Source organism: Bombina bombina, chromosome 3 (genome assembly GCF_027579735.1).
Source record: "Bombina bombina isolate aBomBom1 chromosome 3, aBomBom1.pri, whole genome shotgun sequence".
Lineage (NCBI taxonomy): Eukaryota > Metazoa > Chordata > Amphibia > Anura > Bombinatoridae > Bombina > Bombina bombina.
Window position 1 is genome coordinate 667462774 of NC_069501.1, and position 24327 is coordinate 667487100.

General features: G+C 36.9%; 1 protein-coding gene across 1 annotated transcript in view; it reads right to left on the bottom strand.

Annotated features, from left to right (window-relative positions):
* The window catches only part of SRRM3 (serine/arginine repetitive matrix 3), a 352152-nt gene that overhangs the window by 158858 nt on the left and 168967 nt on the right, over positions 1-24327 (bottom strand). The window contains 1 exon segment of the mRNA XM_053707414.1: positions 926-1048. Within this exon segment, the coding sequence (XP_053563389.1) occupies positions 926-1048 (123 nt within the window).

The window sequence follows — 24327 nt, forward strand, 5'->3', positions numbered from 1 at the left end:
ATAATCAATTCTCTGGTACAGATAAGTAATAATATTGAATGTTGGTTATGACAGATTTTTTCTTTTAATGTTTCCAAAAATGATACACACCTACAATTTTCCATAATAATTGTTTTTTTTAGTTTGTTGATTACTATTAACATTATTTTGCTCCAAGGCTGATTCATTTTAATATGACATTTAGCTTATTATTACAAGCAAACAGAAAACATAAGCATGTGTTTTGTAATTAGAAAAAGACCTCTATATTCATATTTCTACGTGATGAAGCAATCTAATAAACTAAATTCACCACTTTGTTTTTTGTATGGATAGGCCCATTTTCTTAATAGTTTGGTGCAGTAAAACTTAAAGTTAAAGTCAATCCTGGCATTTTTGAAACGCTAGGATTGACAAAATACTTCATGTAGAAAGCTCCTTTATTTGTTTCAACTGATTGCCGTTCTTAGCTGCTAGACAAAATCTAGAAAGCCTTTTTTGGGAGAGGGTGGAGAGCTAATTATAGAGTTCTGTAGACTTATTTTTCTAAGACAAAAAGCTTTCTGTAGTTTAGTGTTAGTATATGTTTTTATTTTGGGGTGTTTTTTTTAAGTGGGGTTTTAATACGTGCTCTACCCGGCGCACGCAAAGAGCAAAGTCGAGCGGAGTTAGCATGTGAGTGGGAGTGTTAATTACCGCAATATGGCAGCAGCCATTATTTTTTGGAGATTAAAGCATTACACTCTAATATATAAAACGCAAATATAAATTGAAAAATATAAATCTGCATTCTATTCCCAGGCTAATTTTTTCTTTGAATACAAAATTATTTCTAGCATTTATTTAGTGCCTTATGTTCATTTTTAATTGGCAATAGATATTGCTTCATGGTAAGGATAAAGGAATAGCTGCAGACCGGGATAAATTGTGCATAAATAGTTCCTACCTGTAATCCCTGTGACTGCCGTCTTCACGGTACCAATCATATTCCAGAGGGTGACCTTCCCCATACACTGAATACTCTGCAGCACTCTCCTCTCCAGGAACCACATAATGGTTTTCAATTATTCTGGCAAAAAAAAAAAAGACAATTTTGTTTCACAGCATGTAATCCCATTTTAACTAACCTTTTAGCATACCTTTACTTATAAAGGAGAGGTCACTTTACTAACCTTTTTATTTTATGCAGTAACAAAATCATCTTTGAACAGTATTTCTGTTTGCAATATATAAATATTCTCTAAAAGCTCAACAGAAGTAAGTCTATTTAACTGTATTCATACCAAATATCAAACACTTTATTAATACTGGGAAGCAGAAATATATGTTGGTATTCTTAAATATGCACTGTAATAATCTGTAATGTATTTGCATTTTTCAACCTTCTAACATCAAGCTCTCTTTTTAGTTAGCACATTATTTGGTGTGCTAGTTAGTGCCTTTGTGACTTATGATATCAGAAGATGAAGAAGCCTGACATCTTTACACAACTAAGCCTTAAAGGAATAGGTGAAAACAGCAGATATAACTGACAAGCCAGTGATTTGAAGAATTGCTAGTTCTAGCCCCAGGGGAATCTGTATAACCAGCAAAGCAACTGATACTGCCTCAAACCAACCATGATATTGGCTTTAGAATGTGAGTGGCTGCTATTGCATTAGAATGTGAGTGGCTGCTATTGGCATTAGAATATGAGTGGGTGCTATTGGCATTAGAATGTGAGTAGTGAGTGGCTGCTATTGGCATAAGAATATGAGTGGCTGCTATTGGCATTAGAATGTGAGGGGTGAGTGGCTGCTTTTGGCATTCAAATATGAGTGGCTGCTATTGGTATTAAAATGTGAGTGGTGAGTGGCTGCTATTGGCATTAGAATGTAAGTGGTGAGTGGCTGCTATTGGCATTAGAATGTGAGTGTCTACTTTTGGCATTAGAAGGTAAGTGGCTGCTATTGGCATTAGAAGGTGAGTGGCTGCTATTGGCATTAGAAGGTGAGTGGCTGCTATAGGCATTAGAAGGTGAGTGGCTGCCATTGGCATTAGAAGGTGAGTGGCTGCTATTGGCATTAGAAGGTGAGTGGCTGCTATTGGCATTAGAAGGTGAGTGGCTGCCATTGGCATTAGAAGGTGAGTGGCTGCTATTGGCATTAGACTGTGAGTGGCTGCTACTGAATTAGAATGTGAGTGTTGCTATGGGCATTAGAATGTGAGTGCCTTTTCTCATGTTGATGTTTATATTGATGTGATATGAGGAATTATTTAATGTATAAACCATTTGTTTTTTCATGTACGTGCCTTTGTGAGCCTTTTTGACAACATACAACGTTTATAAAATTTCCAGGTGGTATAGACATCATTCAATCATTTAACCATTCCCCTTATTCATTTTATAGCTGATCTATGAACCCTTTTTAGTTCTGCAATTTCCATTTTAAATTACTTGATTGCCCCAACTGTAATCCATACATTGGCCCCCATTTACCAATCTCAATGTGGACAAGGTTTTCGTAAGGAGAACCTGTATTTATTCCTTTGAGGCCTCTGGAGCAACATTAGCTGCCAAAATGTAAGACTGTATGAGCAATTGCTCGCGCAACTCTGCCCCTTGCTCTTGTGCAACCAATTTTACCAGTCAGTCAAAACGAATGAGCTGTCAGGAACTACTTGTTAGCTTGTAATCTTCATCATGTCTTGCCTCATTTAGGTAATAGGTAGCATGATTATTTTCACTTCCAGAATGAAAAATCTAGCATTTATCAATAAATCTAATTTTTCATTTACTATGCCCCTAATCACCTTATACAATTTAGAGTTTTCAGTAAAGATAAAACTGTTGCTATTTGATCATTTTTATACATAAATTTAAAATAAAGATGTATTATTGAAACAATGTTTTAATACAGATTTAGGGCTAGGTTACGAGTATTGCGCTGTTGCGCAAGAGCGAAAAGGGGTTTATCGTGGCTCTTTGCGCACGTCAGAAATAGTAGCAGGCGTATTACAAGTTGAAGGTTAATGTGTTCCCTTGAACACAATTGAATTTAATGTGCGTCGGGATAGCGCAACTCCAGAGCTCTAGTTAACTGTTATGCTGGACTAAGAAGTGATAAAAAAAACCACTTTAAAAATACATTTAAAAGTACAGTTACAATCATGATAACAATGTCTGATTAAAAAAAATGCATAAAAAGTGCTCAAAGATATGTCAGAAAAAAAAAATATTTATAAGTGTGCACTCATGTATTTATATGTGTATATATGTATTTACAAACCTATATACACATATAAACACATAAATACATATGTATGCATAATAGACATTTATATAAGTGCATTGGAGCCATTTGCATTCAAGTAGCAGAAAACATGTACAATCTTATTAATGCAATATTCATATTTAATTAAGGGTTTGTGTATGTGGTGCAGCCTCTTTCTGCCAAATTTGTGGTTTTCACGGAAGAGAACTTTCCTGTAGCATATCAATCTGACCCCATCCAAAAGGACAGTGCAACCCCAAAATACCAGGCATTTCTTACTGTACCTAGAAGGATATAGCTGCACCTCCACTAACGAGTCCCATATAGGCAGAAACGTACGTCTGGGGTTAGCCGTACAAATCCTTTGTTTAGATGAGAATTGCCTGGTATTTCAGGGCTGTACTCTCCTTTTGGATGTGGTCAGATAAGTGCTACAGGAAAGTTTTCTTCTGTGAAAAACAAAGATTGGGCAGGAAGAGGCTGCACCCTGGGTAGAGTTTGCTATTAAGCACCATCCGTTCCTAGTTGAGCTCCTCTCTTTTCTGTTTTTATCTATATATACAGGTTGCCCTCGGTTTACAACGGTTCAATTTGCACCGTTTCAGAATAACAACCTTTTTTTCAGTCATGTGACTGCTATTGAAAAGCATTGAGAAGCAGTGCATTGATTAAAATAGCCAGTAGGTGGAGCTGTCCGTTTGTGTTGCAGTAAAGATATGCAAGCCAAGCAAGCTGAAATTAATCAGTTTAACCAGACCTGAGCTATCGAGCTTGCAAAGGAACAAGATCTTCCTGTCTATAAATCAGTCCAGATTGGAAAGCATAGAAAGAACTGTTTGCAGAAAAATGCAAGTAAAGTCTGTGCTGTGTGATTATTTTATTAGGTTTATAATGCTGTTTAGCAAATGTTTTTGTTCATTTAACTTAATTTAATTATATATTCTGTGTTGTGTGATTATTTTATTAGGTTTATAATGCTGTTTAGCATTTAAAGTCTTCATTTCAAAGCTTTTAATACAATGTATTAGGTGTTACTTATGCCAATTTTGAGAGGGGCCTGGAACCTAACTCCATCACTTCCCATTGACTTACATTATAAACTGGGTTTCAATTTACAACAGTTTCGATTTACAACCATTCCTTCTGGAACCTAACCCCGGCGTAAACTGAGGGCTACCTGTATATATATACCTATATAGAGAGATATACTTTAACAGAAATCCATAAGATATATAGAAATATGTATTTAAGAATAAATAGAACATATTCTGCTATGTGAAGAACATTGTAGTGTGAAATATTCATATTTAATGTCAGGTTAGCGCATTTGAAAAAGTGCAGTTAGGTTTGCGTGTGAGTATGGGAGTTTTTTTTTCTTCATCACTTTTCTCACTCCATTGAAGTCTATAGGGGAATACATTAAGGCGGTCACGATATTCAAAGATCGGCTTTTTACACCCGTCAAGTTAACAAAAAGCTTACGTCTAGTGGAGTTAACACACAAGTGGGAGCGATAAATGTCACTCCACTAATAATTTAGCCCTTAAAGAGATATGATATATAACAAGGTGCTTGACTGTGAAGGGTTTAAAGGTGTATATGTATATGGATGTGTGCATATATATATGTGTGTATGTGGTTTAACTTATATTTTAATACAAAGCTATAGTATAAGTGAAGAACTCCACTACTTAAGCAGAGGACTATTGTACCTTGGCTTAGCACTCAAGCTCAAAATGCCCCATTGAATTTTAGTATGTGAGAGATTTAGCACAGCCTAGATATGACATCCAGCGCTATTAAATATTATTTGTAATATAAACATTATTGATTTAACTAGAGTGTTTAGCCCACTATAGGGCTAATATTTTTGCACTTCACTTGTAAACTAGCCCAGAGTGTTAAACAATAAAACACTAAAATTATTCAAATTGATGATCATGCTCCTAGTTTTAAGCAGATGTATTCAATATACATTATATCTGTTGTAGTTCATTTATAATTTAACTTTTTGGGGAAGCCATTTTTTTGTCTGCTGCTCATCCTTCACGCAAGGATCACTTATTCTACCAATGATTATTGTTCAATAAAATTATAAAGGAACTTACCAGTTGCTGTGAGAGGTTGTGGCATATGAGAATATGAAGTGTTACAGAAATTTGCAGCACCATAGTCGAAATATGGAGCCCCAAAGTGGCCACACAATATTTGTTTTTAGAAATTGTGTGCACATTTTACCAAAATCTGAGCACTATTTATGGCCACACCAGAGACTCTAGATGTTTATACATAAACTATACTCAAGGGGGCCGAATGATCAAGCTCTGAATGGAGCTTGATGCTCCTGTTTCTGCGCGAGCCTTCAGGCTTGCCAGAAACTGAAGTTATAAAGCAGCGGTCTAAAGACTGCTGTTCTATAACTTGTCCGCCTACTCTGAGGCCGCGGATAGAAATCAACCCGATCGAATACGATCAGGTTGATTGACACTCCCTGCTATTGGCTGCAAATCTGCAGGGGACTGCATTGCACCAGCAGTTCACAAGAACTGCTGGTGCAATGATAAATGCCGACAGCGTATTTATCGATGTGCAGCGGACATGATACGCTACATCGTATCATGTCTAGGCCCGTGAGGTAGCTCAGTTGGTAAATGCCCTGACTCCGAAAAAGCCTGTTTAAAAGGTCACAGGTTCAAATCTTGGCAGAGCTAACAGCCCTTCATCCTTCCGAGGTCGATAAAAAATGAGTACCATTAAACTATTCAGCTGTTGATTTGGTTAATTCCAAGAGCGAGGACTGAAAAAAGAACTTTGAGTCCCACTGGGAAAAAGGCGCTATATAAATACTAGTTATTATTATGTCGGCTCGCACTATGATAGATCTACCCCAAGTGTGACCCTGACTAACCATATAGCTTACGTCATTTATACAAACTAGCTTGCCGCTGCAGCCTGGACCGCCTACAGGTGGGGGGGCTTGGTGTAACTCTGTAGGTGGCATTTAAGAAGAGCCAATCCTGGAGCATATTTAAATTAACCATGTGTGAATTCACACTCTCATCCACTGTATGAAACAGTATATATTGTGTTTATTTTTATGTAATTCAGCTTTAAAAGAAAATGCTTACAACATATTTTCTGTCCATAATGCTGATATCCCCCATCCACCTGTACCCCTCTCTGTGATCCTGTGTGTGATCCGGCATTCCCACCACTCTCCAGGGCACAGTATTCACGCCCACTCCGCACATTATGGGGTAGATTTATCATAGTGCAAGCGGACATGATACAAAGTAGCGTATCATGTCCGCTGCACATCGATAAATGCCGACAGCATGCGCTGTCATCATTTATCATTGCACCAGCAGTTCTTGTAAAACTGCTGGTGCAATGCTGCCATCTGCAAATTTGCGGCCAATTGGATGCTATCAGGGGCTGTCAATTAACCCGATCGGGTTGATTTCTGTCCGTGGCCTCAGAGCAGACAAGTTATGGAGCAGCGGTCTTTAGACCGCTGCTTCATAACTTCTGTTTCTGGTGAGTCAAAAGGCTCGCACAGAAACAGGGGCATCAAGCTCGATATGGAGCTTGATAAATCGGCCCCATGGGGCAGCGTTCTTTAGACTGCTGCTTCATAACTTCTGTTTCCGACCCCCATGTCTCTTTTTATCTTCCGCTCCCAGGTTATTTACCCCTTTTCTATCTGTAGCGGCAGCATTCCACACTACCTTTGCAGTATCCTAGTCCAGTAGGGCAGGACTTTCATAAGGAAGGAGCGCTTAACCCTGCTATTAAGGATTTACAGCTAGGTGAGGCCATGCCCTATTCATGATGTAGATAGCTTGTACCCCTTTGTGTGATCCTCTGTGTGATACGGCATTCCCAACACTTTACAGGATTCATAATTAGGTTGGGTCCCTTTGAGATATACAGTAGGTAAGTGGTTAAGCCAGGTCACATTCCAGTTACACTCCTAACACTCACTGCCAACATTTTATTCTAAATCGCCACTTCCGGATCTCATGAGTGAGAAAGATGCCTATCTTCAATCACAGTTTCCTAGCAACAGGTCTCTAACTTCTAAATTGTGGGCACGATTTAGTAACGTGTACACTATTTATAAAAAAAATTGTGTGGCCACTCTGGGGCTCTGTGACAAAGTATAAAAAAAGTTAATAATAATACAAAAAAATATCCATAAGTAAACTCTTTCGCCTAGATTACGAGTTTTTTCGTTAAGGCTGTGCGTTGCTAACGAGCAGTTTATGTTCACCGCTCACCTACAGTAACGCTGGTATTACGTCCTTCAGAAACCCGGCATTAGTCACAAAAAAGTGAGCATAGAGCAAAATTTAGCTCCACATCTCACCTCAATACCAGCGATGCTTACGGCGGTAGCGGTGAGCTGGCTGAACGTGCTCGTGCACAATTTCCCCATAAGAATCAATGGGGGAGAGCCGGCTGAAAAAAAACCTAACACCTGCAAAAAAGCTGCGTAAAGCTCCTAACGCAGCCCCATTGATTCCTATAGGGAAATAATTTTTATGTCTACACCTAACACCCCTAATATCACACTTATTAAGCCCTAATCTGCCACCCCCGACATCGTCGACACCTACATTATATTATTAACCCCTATTCTGCCGCTCTGGACACCGCCGCCACTTACAATATACTTATGAACCCCTAATCTGATGCATACCAACATCGCCAAACCCTACATTATGTTTATTAACCCCTAATCTGCCACCCCCAATGTCTCCGCAACCTACCTACACTTATTAACCCCTAATCTGCTGCCCCCAAAGTCGCCGCCACTATATTAAAGTTATTAACCCCTAAACCTAAGTCTTACCCTAACCCTAACCCCCCCTAACTTAAATATAATTTAAATAAATCTAAATAAAATAACTATCATTAACTAAATTATTCCTATTTAAAACTAAATACTTACCTATAAAATAAACCCTAAGCTAGTTACATTGTAGCTATTTTAGGATTTATTTTTATTTTACACTATTATTACACTAATAGTTACATTGTAGCTATTTTAGGATTTATTTTTATTTTACAGGCAACTTTGTATTTATTTTAACTAGGTAGAATAGTTATTAAATAGTGATTAACTATTTAATAGCTGCCTAGTTAAAATAAAGCCAAATATACCTGTAAAATAATTCCTAACCTAAGTTACAATTACACCTAACACTACACTATAATTAAATTAATTACCTAAACTAACTACAATTAAATACAATTGAAAAAAAATTATCTAAAGTACGAAAAAATCTAATCCCCCTAATAAAATAAAAAATCAGCCAATAGTATTTTTTTACCTTAATTCCGATTGGCTGATAGAATTCTATCAGTCAATTGGAAATTCAAGGGACGCCATCTTGGATGACATCATTTAAAGGAACCTTCATTCTTCAGTTGGACTTCATTTGAAGAGGATGCTCTGCGTCGGATGTCTTGAAGATGGACCCGCTCCCCGCCGGATGGATGAAGATAGAAGATGCCGCCTGGATGAAGACTTCTGCCCGTCTGGAGGACCACTTCGCCCGGCTTCGTTGAGGACTTCGGTCCGGCTGGGTGAAGACTTCTCAAGGTAGGGTAATCTTCAAGGGGTTAGTGTTAGGTTTTATTAAGGGGGGATTGGGTAGGTTTTAGAGTAGGGTTGGGTGTGTGGGTGGTGGGTTTTAATGTTGGGGGGAGGTATTGTATTTTTTTTACAGGAAATAGAGCTGATTACTTTGGGGCAATGCCCCGCAAAAGGCCCTTTTAAGGGCTATTTGTAATTTAGTATAGGGTAGGGCTTTTTATTATTTTGGGGGGGCTTTTTATTTTATTAGGGGGATTAGATTAGGTGTAATTAGTTTAAAAAACTTGTAATTTTATTATTTTCTGTAATTTAGTGGGGGGTTTCGTACTTTAGATAATTTTTTTCAATTGTATTTAATTGTAGTTAGTTTAGGTAATTAATTTAATTATAGTGTAGTGTAAGGTGTAATTGTAACTTAGGTTAGGATTTATTTTACAAGTAAATTTTTCTTTATTTTAACTAGGTAGCTATTAAATAGTTAATAACTTTTTAATAACTATTGTACCTAGTTAAAATAAATACAAAGTTGCCTGTAAAATAAAAAAAAACCTAAGATAGCTACAATGTAACTATTATTTATATTGTAGCTATCTTAGGGTTTATTTTATAGGTAACTATTTAGTTTTAAATAGGAATAATTTAGTGTATTGTAGTAATTTTATTTAGATTTATTTAAATTATATTTAAGTTAGGGGGTGTTAGGGTTAGGGTTAGACTTAGATTTAGGGCTTAATACATTTAATATAGTTGCGGTGACGTTGGGGGCGGCAGATTAGGGGTTAATAAATGTAGGTAGGTGTCGGCGATGTTAGGGACGGCAGATTAGGGGTTAATAAAAATGTAACTAGTGTTTGCGATGCGGGAGGGTGGCGGTTTAGGGGTTAATAAATATTTTATAGTGGCGGTGATGTCCGGTTTGGCAGATTAGGGGTTAAAAAATTTTGTTTAGTGTTTGCAATGTGGGGGGGGGGGGTCGGTTTAGGGGTTAATAGGTAGTTTGTGGGTGTTAGTGTACTTTTTATCACTTTAGTAAAGAGTTTTATGTTACGGCATTAGCCCATAAAACTGTTAACTACTGACTTTTAAATGCAGTATCAGTCTTGACAGGAGCGGCTGTACCGCTCACTTTTTTGCAGACTCGTAATACCGGCGTTATGCAAGTCCCATTGAAAATATAGGATACGCAATTTACGTAAGTGGATTTGCGGTATTAACAAGTCTGGCCAAAAAAGTGAGCGGTGAGTCTGTCATTTCAAGACTTGTAATACCAGCGTTAGGAAAAAAGCAGCGTTAGGACCTCTTAACGCTGCTTTTTAACCCTAACGCAAGACTCGTAATCTAGGTGTTTGCTTGCATTACAATCTCAGTCATACATATTAATGAAAAAACATTAGCATAGTTGAGAGTTCATATTAACTATGATTTAACAAAACAGGTCTATATGTTTTTTTATTTTAAGAAAAGAAAATGGTGTAATGTTCCAAAATGGCATCACGATCAGTAACAAAAGTATATAATTAATGCTTATATCATATAAGATAGGTTATTAATTCCATAAACAACATTGGTTTAGTAAACCCAGGCCTTATTTCAGCAAATAACAAGAAATATAATTATTTTCTGCACAATACTGAAAGACCGGCTTCTGCAAAAAGATAATCTTTTAGCAAAGAAGTGTAATTAGGAAAAAAGCAGCTATATTTGCAAAGCCTCTGTTGTTATTATATTACAATCTTCTTATGATAAGTTTCAGGGTGATTTGAACTGTTGCAGCAATAATAAATTACAGTGTAGTAAATAACTAAAAAAAAAGTAGAATAAGTATTTTACAAGAGCACTTTATAAAAGCAAAATGTACAATTTCTGAATACCAGAAATGACTGGCTATTTTTAAATTTATGAGATGTTTTTTTCTTAAATAAACTTCAAGCTAAATAATACACAAACATTACACCTATATATCAGTAGGGCATGAAAAATAAAATATATTAGTAAAAATACAGTGTTGAACTTTTAGATTTACATAAATGCTCAGAGTTTGTTAAATTTTTGGGCTATGTGTATTGTATTTTCTGTTCATTTACATTATATTAATTGAGTTACACTTGTTTGGTTTTAGCAAAAATAGAAAAAAAGTATTAACATAAAAAAAAAAAAAATAGAAAGAGACAGTTGGAGCAAAACAGGAGAGTATTTTTTAGATAAAAGCAAATGCAGTTTGATTTAATATTTAGTTATAGGTTGTTGTTTTTTTATACCCTCTTAACAGAAATAGTTTTTTTTATCGTGAATATATTTTTTTTGTTATTTACTTCTTAAAATATTCTAAGGCATGTGCAAAACAATTTTTTTTAAATCATACATACTGAACAGAACTCACACTTTTTAAAATGCTCTGCACATCCATCCAAATACATATAAATAAATTATATAACTAAATTCTTAGTTTTAACATGGCCTATGTCTTATTTTGGGGGAACATACTAGTCTAAGTTTAAAATTGAATTCATAAAAAAATAAGCACAGGAATTTCTTCGCTTCTTGTACTTTTGGAACTCAAGCACTTCCATTAATGTAAGAAATTTGATAATCTCAGGGTTTAAAGGGATACTAAACCCATATTTCTTTCTTTAATGATTCATATAGAGCATGCAATTTTAAGCAACTTTCTAATTTACTCCTGTTATCAGTTTGTCTTCATTCTCTTGCTATCTTTATTTAAAAAAACAGAATGAAGCTTAGGAGCCGGTCCATTTTAGGTTCAGCATCCTGGATAGGGCTTCCTTATTGGTGGCTACATTTTAGCCACCAATAAGCAAGCATAACCCAGGTTCTGAACGAAAAATGGGCTGGCTACTAAGCTTTACATTCCTACTTTTAAAATAAAGATAACAAGAGAATGAAGAAAATTTGATAATAAGAGTAAATTAGAAAGTTACTTAAAAACACAATTTATGCTTACCTGATAAATGTATTTCTCTTGTGGTGTATCCAGTCCACGGATCATCCATTACTTGTGGGATATTCTCCTTCCCAACAGGAAATTGCAAGAGGACACCCACAGCAGAACTGCTATATAGCTCCTCCCCTAACTGCCATATCCAGTCATTTGACCGAAACAAGCCAAGAAAGGAGAAACCATAGGGTGCAGTGGTGACTGTAGTTTAATCTAAAATTTTGACCTGCCTTAAAATGACAGGGCGGGTCGTGGACTGGATACACCACAAGAGAAATACATTTATCAGGTAAGCATAAATTGTGTTTTCTCTTGTAAGGTGTATCCAGTCCACGGATCATCCATTACTTGTGGGATACCAAATACCAAAGCTAAAGTACACGGATGAAGGGAGGGACAAAGCAGGTACTTAAACGGAAGGTACCACTGCCTGTAAAACCTTTCTCACAAAAATAGCTTTCGAAGAAGCAAAAGTATGAAGCGAAGACCAAGTCGCCGCCTTGCAAATCTGTTCAACAGAAGCCTCATTTTTAAAGGCCCAAGTGGAAGCCACAGCTCTAGTAGAATGAGCTGTAATCCTTTCAGGAGGCTGCTGTCCAGCAGTCTCATAGGCTAAGCGGATTATGCTTCTTAGCCAAAAAGAAAGAGAGGTTGCCGAAGCCTTTTGACCTCTCCTCTGTCCAGAGTAAACAACAAACAAAGCAGATGTTTGACGAAAATCTTTAGTAGCTTGTAAGTAAAACTTTAAAGCACGAACCACGTCCAGATTATGTAAAAGACGTTCCTTCTTTGAAGAAGGATTAGGACACAGTGATGGAACAACAATCTCTTGATTGATATTCTTAGTAGATACCACCTTAGGCAAAAACCCAGGTTTTGTACGCAGAACTACCTTATCTGCATGGAAGATCAGATAAGGAGAATCACATTGTAAAGCAGATAACTCGGAGACTCTACGAGCTGAGGAAATAGCCATCAAAAAAAGAAATTTCCAAGATAAAAGTTTGATATCTATGGAATGAAGAGGTTCAAACGGAACCCCTTGAAGAACTTTAAGAACCAAATTTAAGCTCCATGGGGGAGCAACAGGTTTAAACACAGGCTTGATTCTAACCAACACCTGAAAAAACGACTGAACGTCTGGAACATCCGCCAGACGCTTGTGCAAAAGAATAGACAGTGCAGAGATCTGTCCCTTCAAAGAACTAGCTGATAATCCTTTCTCCAAACCCTCTTGGAGAAAAGACAATATCCTGGGAATCCTAACCTTACTCCATGAATAACTCTTGGATTCACACCAATAAAGATATTTACGCCATATCTTATGGTAAATTTTCCTGGTAACAGGCTTTCGTGCCTGTATTAAGGTATCAATAACAGACTCGGAGAAGCCACGCCTTGATAAAATCAAGCGTTCAATCTCCATGCAGTCAGTCTCAGAGAAATTAGATTTGGATGATTGAAAGGACCTTGAGTAGAAGGTCTCGTCTCAAAGGCAGAGTCCAAGGTGGAAAGGATGACATGTCCACTAGGTCTGCATACCAGGTCCTGCGTGGCCACGCAGGCGCTATAAAAATCACCAATGCTCTCTCCTGCTTGATTTTGGCAATCAGTCGAGGGAGCAGAGGAAACGGTGGAAACACGTAAGCCAGGTTGAAAGACCAAGGCGCTGCGAGAGCATCTATCAGCATCGCTTCCGGGTCCCTGGACCTGGATCCGTAATAAGGAAGCTTGGCGTTCTGGCGAGACGCCATGAGATCCAGTTCTGGTTTGCCCCAACGATGAATCAATTGAGCAAACACCTCCTGATGGAGTTCCCACTCCCCCGGATGAAAAGTCTGACGACGTAGAAAATCCGCCTCCCAGTTCTCTACACCTGGGATATGGATCGCTGATAGGTGGCAAGAGTGTTTCTCTGCCCAGCGAATTATTTTGGAGACTTCTAACATCGCTAAGGAACTCCTTGTTCCCCCTTGATGGTTGATGTAAGCCACAGTCGTGATGTTGTCCGACTGAAATCTGATGAACCTCAGGGTTGTTAACTGAGGACAAGCCTGAAGAGCATTGAATATTGCCCTCAATTCCAGAATATTTATTGGGAGGAGTTTCTCCTCCTGAGTCCTTCAGGGAGTTCCAGACTGCACCCCAACCTAGAAGGCTGGCATCTGTCGTTACAATTGTCCAATCTGGCCTGCGAAAGGTCATACCTTTGGACAGATGGACCCGAGATAGCCACCAGAGAAGAGAATCTCTGGTCTCTTGATCCAGATTTAGTAGAGGGGACAAATCTGTGTAATCCCCATTCCACTGACTCAGCATGCATAGTTGCAGCATTCTGAGATGTAGGCGTGCAAACGGAACTATGTCCATTGCCGCTACCATTAAGCCGATTACCTCCATGCACTGAGCCACCGAAGGGCGCGGAATAGAATGGAGAACACGGCAAGAATTTCGAAGTTTTGATAACCTGGACTCCGTCAGGTAAATTTTCATTTCTACAGAATCTATCAGAGTCCCTAGGAAGGAGACTCTTGTGAGTGGGGACAGAGAACTCTTTTCCTCGTTTACTTTTCACCCATGCGACCTCAGAAATGCCAGAACTATGTCCGTATGGGACTTGGCAATTTGGAAGTTTGACGCCTGTATCAGGATTATTGGAAACAAAAGAGAAAAAAACTGGCACTACACTGTAGATAAGTGAGATAAGAAATTTGTATTCCGGTGCTACCCCTTTAAATAAGATACATTTTTACATTAGGAGATAGACAGTTTAGGGGTTTAGATAGCACTCACTCTCACTTTCATAAGTAACAATATAAAACATACATGTTTTATTTATATAAGTTAAAACAAGGGGGATAAACCTCCCTGGAAATTATTTAAACTACCCACAAAAACTGAGTGGGGTTGTAGAGCAACCACATACTATCTTAACAAGAATACTAATATGACCCAAGAGGTTAAAGAATTTATTTTGGATATGTTAAAGTTTGTACTCACTCACAATTTTTTCGTATTTGATGACAAATTCTATTTGCAGACATGTGGCACCGCCCCATGGGCACATCGTGTGCCCCGACATACGCTAATATATATCTGGGCTGGTGGGAGGAAACAGTGGTTTTCAATGAAGACCTTAAACATCTGACCCAATATGTCTCCCACTGGTCCAGATATATAGATGATATATTATTCGTATGGAATGGACCACCAGACCTCTTGACTGAATTTATCACAGTTCTCAATGACAATCCTTTTGGATTATACCTCACATCTACTATAAATAAGACAAAAGTGGAATTTTTGGACCTATATATTCATAAAACCGATAATACTATTGAAACATCGGTATATAGGAAGCCTACATCAACAAATAATATTTTAGATGCTAATAGTTATCACCATCCAGCAACTATTAGGGGGCTCCCAATGGGGGAATATATACGTTTAAGACGTAATTGCAGTACTATTGAGAACTTTAAGATAGCTGCTAGAGATCTGAGAAAAAGATTACTGGAACGTGGTTATTCTAGAAAGTTATTAGCCAAAGCTTATAATCGAGCATTACTGAAGGACAGAAGGGAACTTTTAACTCCCAAATTAAAAAATCTAATACCCCTCTTAGGTTTATTACCACTTTCTCACCACAAAGTGATCACATTACCAGCATTTTACGAAAACATTGGTATGTCCTTATCCAGGACACACTATTAAAACCATTGCTACCTGAGAGACCATTGGTAACATACAGGAGAGCTAGTAACATCAGTGACAAGCTTATAACCAGTCACTATGATAGGAATGCAAAGAAATCTCCTACATACAAGGGTTCTATAGGCTGTGGGCATTGCAAAGTATGCCAGCATATGGTAAAAAAACAATCTATAGTGGACAGATTTAATTATACGTGGACCATAAAAGAGCATATTAATTGTCAAAGTACCAACGTAATTTACTGCATATCCTGTAGTTGTAATTTATATTACGTTGGTATGACTAAACGCAGTCTGGGTAAACGTATAACTGAACATTTGAGCAACATAAGGACAGCCCATAAAGATGTTGAAGACAAAAAACAAATAACTAGTGTAGCTAAACACTTTCTTCAATGTCATAATGGGAAAACCAATGCTTTAAAATGCTGGGGATTAGAGAAACTGAAACCAGGAATAAGAGGGGGGAATACGGAACAAAGACTGTTAAAGATGGAAACCAAATGGGTTTTCAACCTTAATACTGTCATACCCAATGGTATGAATGAGTTTAACAATTATTGGGTATATATCTGAATAGTTATTACTTTCTCTTTTGCTGTCTGTCAATGTGTGTTTTGTATTTCCAATCAATATCCCTTTATTTTTGAGGGATATGTGGCTCTGAATAATGAATAATTTGGCCACATTAATAATTGGATGTGTATAGGTGAACTGGGTATATACCCTAATAGTCCATAGATAAGTACATATAAGGGGTCTGGAAAAAGGCCTTTATGTGGTAACTATGTGACATATCACCCTATATTATCACGTGACTATTTCACACAGTGACATTAGATGGTTTGATTGCTAGTGATATAGATGCAATAGAATCATTTTAATTTGTTTTTCAAAAAATTGCACATATATCTGTAATTACCCACTGTCTATAGTCGTAATATTTTATGCTCTTGGATACATAGTGGAGTTTTGTATAAGAATTATGTGCATATTTAATCCAAGAAGCTTATATGAATACAAATACAATCCTTTTTAACCAGTGCGATACGTATAGCAACCATGTAAAACACTCTGTGAATGAAACAATAATGGGGAGCTATAGATTACGTTTAAGGACTTGTTATTTATAAGCAATAATGGATCTGAAATTCTGATTCTAATTAATATGCACCCTACTTGTAGTTTGATGTCTTACCGTGTTTGACAAATAAGATTATTTTATAAGTTATTTATCCGGTGTTGGATTAACTTCCAAATTGAACGATATTACATTAATAATATATATCTTCAATTCACCGTTACGGGATGGTAATGAATGTCATCTATTAGTAGGCAAGAGAAAGAACGTGTTTTACTTTTTCAGCTATATTTAACCAATAATAGTGCAGGCTATTATAAAAGAACCTAACTGACATCCAATCCTTACTCTTTTAACAGTGGGTGGAAGCATAACCGAACGCCCATTGATGGATAATGAGGCGTTGTTTCGTAGCACCCACAGGATTGGCTAGTAGCAGCATAAGGTTTAAATAAAAAGCCGCGCACACTACAGCCGGGGATTATTCATTTTAGAATCTCTAAGTGAAACATTGACAAAGGCTCACGGAGCCGAAACGCGTTTGTTATTTTAAACTTTAGAGTCTAAATACGGCATTGTCACTCTAGCCACCTGACGCCGGTGTTTCCAGTTCCCGGCCAGGAAACAGAGGAGTGACTAGCGGTTTAATTGCTTTTAAAATTGTTTTGGTTCTAAGGTTGTTGGTAGTTTAAATAATTTCCAGGGAGGTTTATCCCCCTTGTTTTAACTTATATAAATAAAGCATGTATGTTTTATTTTGTTACTTATGAAAGTGAGAGTGAGTGCTATCTAAACCCCTAATCTGTCTATCTCCTAATGTAAAAATGTATCTTATTTAAAGGGGTAGCACCGGAATACAAATTTCTTATCTCACTTATCTACAGTGTAGTGCCAGTTTTTTTCTCTTTTGTTTCCAATAGTATTACAATTGATGTGAGAATTATACTCATATCTTTCTTGAAACTAGAGCACACACTAAACGTTCAAATATGGCCTCGTTTGATTTAGGGGCAGAAATGCTCCAGTGGACTAATGATATTACAAATTTAACAGCAGAATTACAAAATAAAAACACCAATGAGATTAATAAGAATCTTGAGTGGTTTGAATCTTTGAAACAGCTTAAAAAAATAAGAAGGAAACAAATTAAAAAACAATGGAACATTGGAATGTATAATTTTTATAAGGAGAACAATGTCATTCCAAGAGGATTACGTTTAAAAATGTTTCCTTCTTTCAAAGATTTCAAACCAGAATTCAAAATAAAATGGGAAATGGCACTTACTGAGTGCTCCCTTAAACTTATGGGATATCTCACTGAACATGAATTACACAAACTAACTGAAATTAATGAGGATATTTCGACTTTATGTAATGATCTTAAACAATATGAGTTAAATGAGGAGTTTCAAAAATCTTATAAGAAAATTAAAGGGGAAGTTGAATAATTTGCACGCTTTATATCAGAGCGTAAAGAACGCAAAATAGACAGGGACCTTAAAGATTACTCCTCTGATACAATTTACTCATGGGGGCAGAACAAAATTGTCAATTCAGACATAGAGACATCAGACAGAGAAGGTGACAGCACGGAAGCTGAAATCTCAGATGATGAATCAAGGCCCAAAACTATTCTAAAAAATACAAACAGAATTAAGCCACACAAAGTCAATAATCCAGATATCCCTTTAGGCGTAGAACAAGAAGGGGGCGGAAAAATAAAACCCAGAACAAGGAGACAAGTGAGGTTCAATTACAAACCCCAGTACACCAAGAAATGAATACTCAGGAATTAAACATTATCAATCTCTCAGATGTAATTCTTACCCCTGAACAAATATCAGTCCTCAAAAAAGGCTTATCCTTTATACCCACACCACAATTTAATAAATTTGAGGCAATAAAAGATTTACACTTATTCACACGTAAGATTCTTTTAAAAAAATATTTCAGTAACTCTGATTCAGAGAATTTGAATTCTACAGACCAAGCAGCTATTAATGATTTGATTGTGTTATTAGAAGAAACCAGCAGCTCTATAAGTACTAGTGAAAACACTAGTTGGCGCCACATATTGAAAACAAAGTCCAAATTTGTACCCCCAAATAGTACTTCACATAGTGCACTCACATTTCTGAACTTAGTGTGCCAAGATATTCTTAATATTCAAGGGAACACTAAAACTTCTGGTTTTAATCTAAGCAAAGAAGAGAACATGGCACTAAAACAACTATCTGAACTAAAACATGTCCAGATTAAAAGTAGTGACAAAGGGGGGAATATTGTAATTTGGCCTGACAATATGTACAGAGAGGAGGCACTACGTCAACTAAATAACCCTCTGAATGACAGAATTCTTCTTTGTAACCCTATGGATATGTTCCTCAATAGTTACAATAAACTAATCAAATCAGCTCTAGCATGTGGTACTATAGATCAAAAAGAATTTAACTTTCTAGAAATTACACAACCCAAAATAGCCACTCTATATTTACTGCCTAAAATTCATAAGGATACTATCAAACCACCAGGGAGACCAATAGTCTCAGGGATTGGCTCCTTAACTGAAAAGGCTAGTAAATATATTGATGCTCGGCTTAGATACATTGTAGAATCCCTACCATCACATACGAGGGACACAATGCATCTTTTAAATAAAATCAATGATCTCCAGATTGACACGAATGCTCTATTGGTAACTTGTGATGTGGAATCGCTCTACACTAGCATAAAAACTGAGTGGGGTTGTAGAGCAACCACATACTATCTTAACAAGAATACTAATATGACCCAAGAGGTTAAAGAATTTATTTTGGATATGTTAAAGTTTGTACTCACTCACAATTTTTTCGTATTTGATGACAAATTCTATTTGCAGACATGTGGCACCGCCATGGGCACATTGTGTGCCCCGACATATGCTAATATATATCTGGGCTGGTGGGAGGAAACAGTGGTTTTCAATGAAGACCTTAAACATCTGACCCAATATGTCTTCCACTGGTCCAGATATATAGATGATATATTATTCGTATGGAATGGACCACCAGACCTCTTGACTGAATTTATCACCGTTCTCAATGACAATCCTTTTGGATTATACCTCACATCTACTATAAATAAGACAAAAGTGGAATTTTTGGACCTATATATTCATAAAACCGATAATACTATTGAAACATCGGTATATAGGAAGCCTACATCCACGAATAATATTTTAGATGCTAATAGTTATCACCATCCAGCAACTATTAGGGGGCTCCCAATGGGGGAATATATACGTTTTAGACGTAATTGCAGTACTATTGAGAACTTTAAGATAGCTGCTAGAGATCTGAGAAAAAGATTATTGGAACGTGGTTATTCTAGAAAGTTATTAGCCAAAGCTTATAATCGAGCATTACTGAAGGACAGAAGGGAACTTTTAACTCCCAAATTAAAAGAATCTAATACCCCTCTTAGGTTTATTACCACTTTCTCACCACAAAGTGATCACATTACCAGCATTTTACGAAAACATTGGTATGTCCTTACCCAGGACACACTATTAAAACCATTGCTACCTGAGAGACCGTTGGTAACATACAGGAGAGCTAGTAACATCAGTGACAATCTTATAACCAGTCACTATGATAGGAATGCAAAGAAATCTCCTACATACAAGGGTTCTATAGGCTGTGGGCATTGCAAAGTATGCCAGCATATGGTAAAAAAACAATCTATAGTGGACAGATTTAATTATACGTGGACCATAAAAGAGCATATTAATTGTCAAAGTACCAACGTAATTTACTGCATATCCTGCAGTTGTAATTTATATTACGTTGGTATGACTAAACGCAGTCTGGGTAAACGTATAACTGAACATTTGAGCAACATAAGGACAGCCCATAAAGATGTTGAAGACAAAAAACAAATAACTAGTGTAGCTAAACACTTTCTTCAATGTCATAATGGGAAAACCAATGCTTTAAAATGCTGGGGATTAGAGAAACTGAAACCAGGAATAAGAGGGGGGAATACGGAACAAAGACTGTTAAAGATGGAAACCAAATGGGTTTTCAACCTTAATACTGTCATACCCAATGGTATGAATGAGTTTAACAATTATTGGGTATATATCTGAATAGTTATTACTTTCTCTTTTGCTGTCTGTCAATGTGTGTTTTGTATTTCCAATCAATATCCCTTTATTTTTGAGGGATATGTGGCTCTGAATAATGAATAATTTGGCCACATTAATAATTGGATGTGTATAGGTGAACTGGGTATATACCATAATAGTCCATAGATAAGTACATATAAGGGGTCTGGAAAAAGGCCTTTATGTGGTAACTATGTGACATATCATCCTATATTATCACGTGACTATTTCACACAGTGACATTAGATGGTTTGATTGCTAGTGATATAGATGCAATAGAATCATTTTAATTTGTTTTTCAAAAAATTGCACATATATCTGTAATTACCCACTGTCTATAGTCGTAATATTTTATGCTCTTGGATACATAGTGGAGTTTTGTATAAGAATTATGTGCATATTTAATCCAAGAAGCTTATATGAATACAAATACAATCCTTTTTAACCAGTGCGATACGTATAGCAACCATGTAAAACACTCTGTGAATGAAACAATAATGGGGAGCTATAGATTACGTTTAAGGACTTGTTATTTATAAGCAATAATGGATCTGAAATTCTGATTCTAATTAATATGCACCCTACTTGTAGTTTGATGTCTTACCGTGTTTGACAAATAAGATTATTTTATAAGTTATTTATCCGGTGTTGGATTAACTTCCAAATTGAACGATATTACATTAATAATATATATCTTCAATTCACCATTACGGGATGGTAATGAATGTCATCTATTAGTAGGCAAGAGAAAGAACGTGTTTTACTTTTTCAGATATATTTAACCAATAATAGTGCAGGCTATTATAAAAGAACCTAACTGACATCCAATCCTTACTCTTTTAACAGTGGGTGGAAGCATAACCTAACGCCCATTGATGGATAATGAGACGTTGTTTCGTAGCACCCACAGGATTGGCTAGTAGCAGCATAAGGTTTAAATAAAAAGCCGCGCACACTACAGCCTCGGCTTATTCATTTTAGAATCTCTAAGTGAAACATTGACAAAGGCTCACGGAGCCGAAACGCGTTTGTTATTTTAAACTTTAGAGTCTAAATACTGCATTGTCACTCTAGCCACCTGACGCCGGTGTTTCCAGTTCCCGGCCAGGAAACAGAGGAGTGACTAGCGGTTTAATTGCTTTTAAAGTTGTTTTGGTTCTAAGGTTGTGGGTAGTTTAAATAATTTCCAGGGAGCTTTATCCCCCTTGTTTTAACTTATATAAATAAAGCATGTATGTTTTATATTGTTACTTATGAAAGTGAGAGTGAGTGCTATCTAAACCCCTAATCTGTCTATCTCCTAATGTAAAAAAGCCTGTATCAGGATGTCGTCTAGATAAGGGGCCACTGCTATGCTCCGCGGCCTTAGGACTGCCAGAAGCGCCCCCAGAACCTTTGTAAAAAATGTTGGGGCTGTAGCTAACCCGAAGGGAAGAGCCACAAACTGGTAATGCCTGTCCAGAAAGGCAATCCTTAGGAACCGATGATGATCTTTGTGTATCGGAATGTGAAGGTAAGCATCCTTTAGATCCACCGTAGTCATATATTGACCCTCCTGGATCATAGGTAGGATGGTCCGAATAGTTTCCATTTTGAATGATGGAACTCTGAGGAATTTGTTTAAGATCTTTAGATCCAAGATTGGTCTGAAGGTTCCCTCTTTTTTGGGAACCACAAACAGATTTGAATAAAATCCCTGTTCCTGTTCCTCCTTTGGAACTGGATGGATCACTCCCATAACTAGGAGGTCTTGCACACAGTGTAAGAATGCCTCTTTCTTTATCTGGTTGACAGATAATCGTGAAAGGTGAAATCTCCCTTGTGGAGGAGAAGCCTTGAAGTCCAGAAGATACCCCTGAGATATAATCTCCAACGCCCAGGGATCCTGAACATCTCTTGCCCACGCCTGGGCGAAGAGAGAAAGTCTGCCCCCTACTAGATCCGTTACAGAATAGGGGGCCATTCCTTCATGCTGTCTTAGAGGCAGCAGCAGGCTTTTTGGCCTGCTTGCCTTTGTTCCAGGACTGGTTAGGTTTCCAGGCCGTCTTGGACTGAGCAAAAGTTCCCTCTTGTTTTGTAGCAGAGGAAGTTGATGCTGCACTTGCCTTGAAGTTTCGAAAGGCACGAAAAGGGCATTTTAGAGCAAAGAGGTCCACCCCCCCCTCACTATTTCTAATTTAACCATATACCAAACATGGCAAGTATAATTCTTGTTTAAGTATCAAAAACATTTAACATTTTGAACACCCTATAATCACTATAATTTGTCAATAGGTTGCTATGAAAAAAATAAAGTAAAAAAAAACACACACACACAAACACAACAAAACCAAAATAAAGTGCTAGTTTTTATCAAATTAAAACATGCTGTGCAAAAAAGAACACTCTTTTTTTTTGTTGAGACTGGAGCTGTCAAATTAACTGGATATTAAACACCAAATAAAGTTAGAAGGAATAATGAATTTAATGTAACATGAAATCCAACTTACAATTTACTTCTATTTGATTTATTTTGTCCTCTAGTTATCCTTTGTTGAAAATGGTACCTAGGTAGGCTCAGGAGCTGTTGAGTGGTAACTGTGTGTATATATCTATGTGCCTCATGTTATTAGTTTACCCAATGCATTCAGCTAGCTCTCAGTAGTGGATTGCTGGTTCTTTAACAAAAAAATACCAACAAAAATGAGGAAAAAATAATAATAGAAGTAAATTTTAAAGTTGTTTAATTTGTATTCTCTATTGGAATATTGAAAAAAATAGAAGATTTATCAGAGAATAATATGGAGATGCATTTTTACAGTTACAGTATATTAGATTCTTATATATTGAAAAATGTATATATATATATAATTAATAAGGGGTTAATCAGTAGCACTAGACTTACATTGGGTTTTAAACAGCAAATTATAGACTGGCTGTACACATGTTGGAGATGGAACCATAAGAAAGCTAAATAAATAAACTAAAATAAAAATAAAAATCAACCAAGCTGGAAATCTTGGAAGCAAAAGGCATGCTTCCTCACTAATTACCTGTTCTGTGGTGCATGTTTTTTTTTTTGTCTTGTAAGGGAGGTATTTACAATTGTTTAATTGTTAAAGTGTAGCTTGTGGAAGTAGGTGATCACAGCATCAGTATTGTCCTGTAACTCACATTACTTAATGCTCACTGCTGTTGTCCTCTGACCAGTTGCTCTATGCACTGTCCCTGCCTTCCTGTCAGGTATGGGTTAACAGACTGCCCTGGATTTGTGAAGGGGAGGGCGGAAAACAGTGCAGATAGCACTTTGCTTTGCTCCTTATCTAAGGCAGTAAATTTGAAAGAAAAAGCAGTGTAAATGCTAAAAAAAAGGCTCTTCTGCTATGATCGTTAGTTACAATCCTTACAATAGATAGAAATCAGCAAGAGGATGTGTAAGCAGAGGGATTTTTCTCCCGCATGTTACTGATGTGTGGCTGCCTCTGCTTACACATTTCCTCCCAAATTGTTAAATAAGAAGACTGCACAAGAGTGCAAGAAAACTACTGTATATATTTTAGAGGACATAATTCATGACAGCCTTATCACTTACTATAAAGAGCCAGACTGCCAGTAGAGG